The sequence below is a fragment of the Magnolia sinica genome, chromosome 15 (assembly GCF_029962835.1).
Source record: "Magnolia sinica isolate HGM2019 chromosome 15, MsV1, whole genome shotgun sequence".
Taxonomy (NCBI): domain Eukaryota; kingdom Viridiplantae; phylum Streptophyta; class Magnoliopsida; order Magnoliales; family Magnoliaceae; genus Magnolia; species Magnolia sinica.
In genome coordinates, this window is record NC_080587.1 from 51,086,139 (window position 1) to 51,088,771 (window position 2,633).

General features: G+C 41.7%; 1 protein-coding gene across 1 annotated transcript; it reads right to left on the reverse strand.

Moving 5' to 3' along the window:
• Positions 1-635: 635 nt before the first annotated feature.
• Positions 636-2,633, reverse strand: LOC131226933 (dynamin-related protein 4C-like). Its single transcript, XM_058222633.1, has one exon. The coding sequence runs from the start codon at positions 2,631-2,633 to the stop codon at positions 636-638; it is 1,998 nt and encodes a 665-aa protein (XP_058078616.1).

Consider the following 2,633-nt stretch of genomic DNA (forward strand, 5'->3'; position numbering starts at 1 on the left):
CTTTGCTCCTACAAATGTCATTATATTCCTTGATTGAGCAACCCATCCATTCTTGAATGTATAATTTTGATTCATTTAAGGGTTTTTTACATGTGTTGCCCATTTGATCAACAGATAGATTAGGAACATTTAGGTGAAAAATAAGGATTTTAACAATTCCAGGCCAAGCTGGGTCTGACAAACATTTTTTCGAGCTCAGGGTTGGGCCAGCTGAGCTAGGTCTATGCCAGACATGGGCTGAGATCGAAAGTAGGGTATTAAGTATCCTTGTGGGATGGGTCCAGCCCACCCCCAAGCCATTGCCACCCCCTGTGTATTTAGGGGAGAAACGGCTGTGAAAGTAGTTAAAAAGAAAATCATGTTAAGAGATAATAATAAAAACCACTTTCTGAGGGTTTACTAAAGTGGGGTAGATGATCATCTTTCTTATTCTTTATAATGCATTCAGTATAATCCTAACGATTAATAGTTTATGAGGGAAAACAGAATCCAACACAGTAATGTAAGAAACAAAAGGCATAACATGCTATAATAAACGAAGTTCACATGGCCAGCATGCCATGGAAACGAGCAAAACAAAACAAGAAAGATAAAACCATAACAAAGAAGAAAATCATAACTAGTAAAATGAAACCCTAGTCAGAGATGTGGCCGGCAGAAATGCGGTCCATTATCTTCCCAACAACATCCTTTGAATCCCTAAGCAACTTAATGCTCTTGTTCAGCCGCTCACGTTTCAGAGAAGTAGATGGTGATTCCTCCAACATCCTTTCGATCCCACCAGTGTGAGACCCCATCAATTCATTAACAATCTCAGATTCCATTTCCCTTTCAACCAATTTCTTAACACTAAAGAGAAGATGAAGAGCCAAACTGTCAACCAACCTCAGCAGCACAATCCTCCAGTATGCAGTCAATCTCATTTTCATGTCGAATGCTTGCTCGAGAATCAACAGTGACTGTTGCCTCAAATGACCAACCTCAACTTCACCGAAGCCCTGAAACATGATTTTAGTTGGTTTCGAAGGATCCTGTATTACCTTCATAAATATCTTTTGATTCTCCATTAAGTTGTTCCATGTCTTCACATAATCAGGGTTTGAGGTGTAATCGGCAATCTTCTCCATTTCAATAATCTCCTTAACATGCTTAACCGACCTATCCATCATCTTGGCAATTAGATTATGGACTGCCCTTTTGGTCATTGACTGCAGCTGCAAGTACTCCTCCGAGTGCTCAGAAACAATGCGAATGACCACTTCCTCAATGTAGGTCAAGACCCTTTGAACAAAATCCAATGGAGCAAGCGCAATTCGATTAACATTCCGTTGCAATAATGTAAGGAAAGCAGTCCGCGGTAGGAAATTAGGAAGCCCGATCCATTTGGACTCCTCCAAAACACTAATTTCGAGCATTAAGAAAGGACGGGTTGATGTCGAATCATCATCTGAAGACTTACATTGTAAGTCTTTATAGAACCCATCCAGCATTTCTGCCATCCGAGCAGTGCAATGCATTTTCGCCTCATCTGGGAAATCTTCAAATTCACCACGTAAAAGCACCTTCTTAAGTGATTCTTTCGCAGCTCCAACAAAACGCATGAAAGCTTGCATTGCATCAGCAACACTTGTAAGATTCTGCGGCATGTTATTCAAATCAGTAACGTTCTTGTTGAGCTTGTCATTGATCTTTTTAACAATATCCGGCAAGCATTGTGATAGGCTAGTTGCTTGAATCTGCACCAGCTTTTGAGCCAGAACTGGTATTCCAACAATCGTTTTATCAATCTTGGAAAGAAGAGGATGAGATTTGAATAATCTTGCCTCCTCAATCCTTGCATCTTCATAAGTTTCATCTCCAATTCGATTCCTCACACAAACATAACCAAGGCCAATGTTCACATCATCAGCAGTCACCTTCTCTAGCAAACCTTCAGGAGCCTTATCAGCTTTTGTAACGACAGCCAATGTTCGTTCCCCAGTTTTATCAACACGTTGAGACATCCGAATCGATTCGCAAGTTGGAAAATCAACGGTTGCTGATAAAACATTGAGAATAATGCTCTCCTTTGGTTTGATGTATTCCATGATGATGTTGGATATCTGCTCATAGATATCCTCAGGCTGGCCATGAACTGGAACACGTGTTATTCCAGGAAGATCGACCATGGTAAGATCAGGAACGCCTTTCTTCTTCACTACAAGAGTGAGAGGAGTGTTGGAGATGCCCTTTCCATTGCCTGCAATCTCATCAGTGGCCATGCTGATAGAATCTGAGATATGATTTTCTGATGTCGGGATTGTCTTTCCTTGATACTCGAGGTGCATTTGTGGTTCGTTTGTGAGGACGTTTTGTAACCGCATGATGAGTGGGACACGAGTACAGATGCCTTGGCCACGTGGAAGGCTGATACCAGCAAGTGACTCGAGTACACTTGATTTTCCACTTGATTGGTCTCCAACTACAACTATGGTTGGAAGTTCAATGCCTTCTTCCATCACCTTCAAGTGTCGGAGACGATCAACAGCATCAAGCAGCGGGCGGATGCGATCATTGTAGGAAGATGCAAGAGGGGGAAGTTCTGCTTTCTCGGGGTGATCTTTTTCAGGGCTTTCTAGAACAAAACTAGCCAT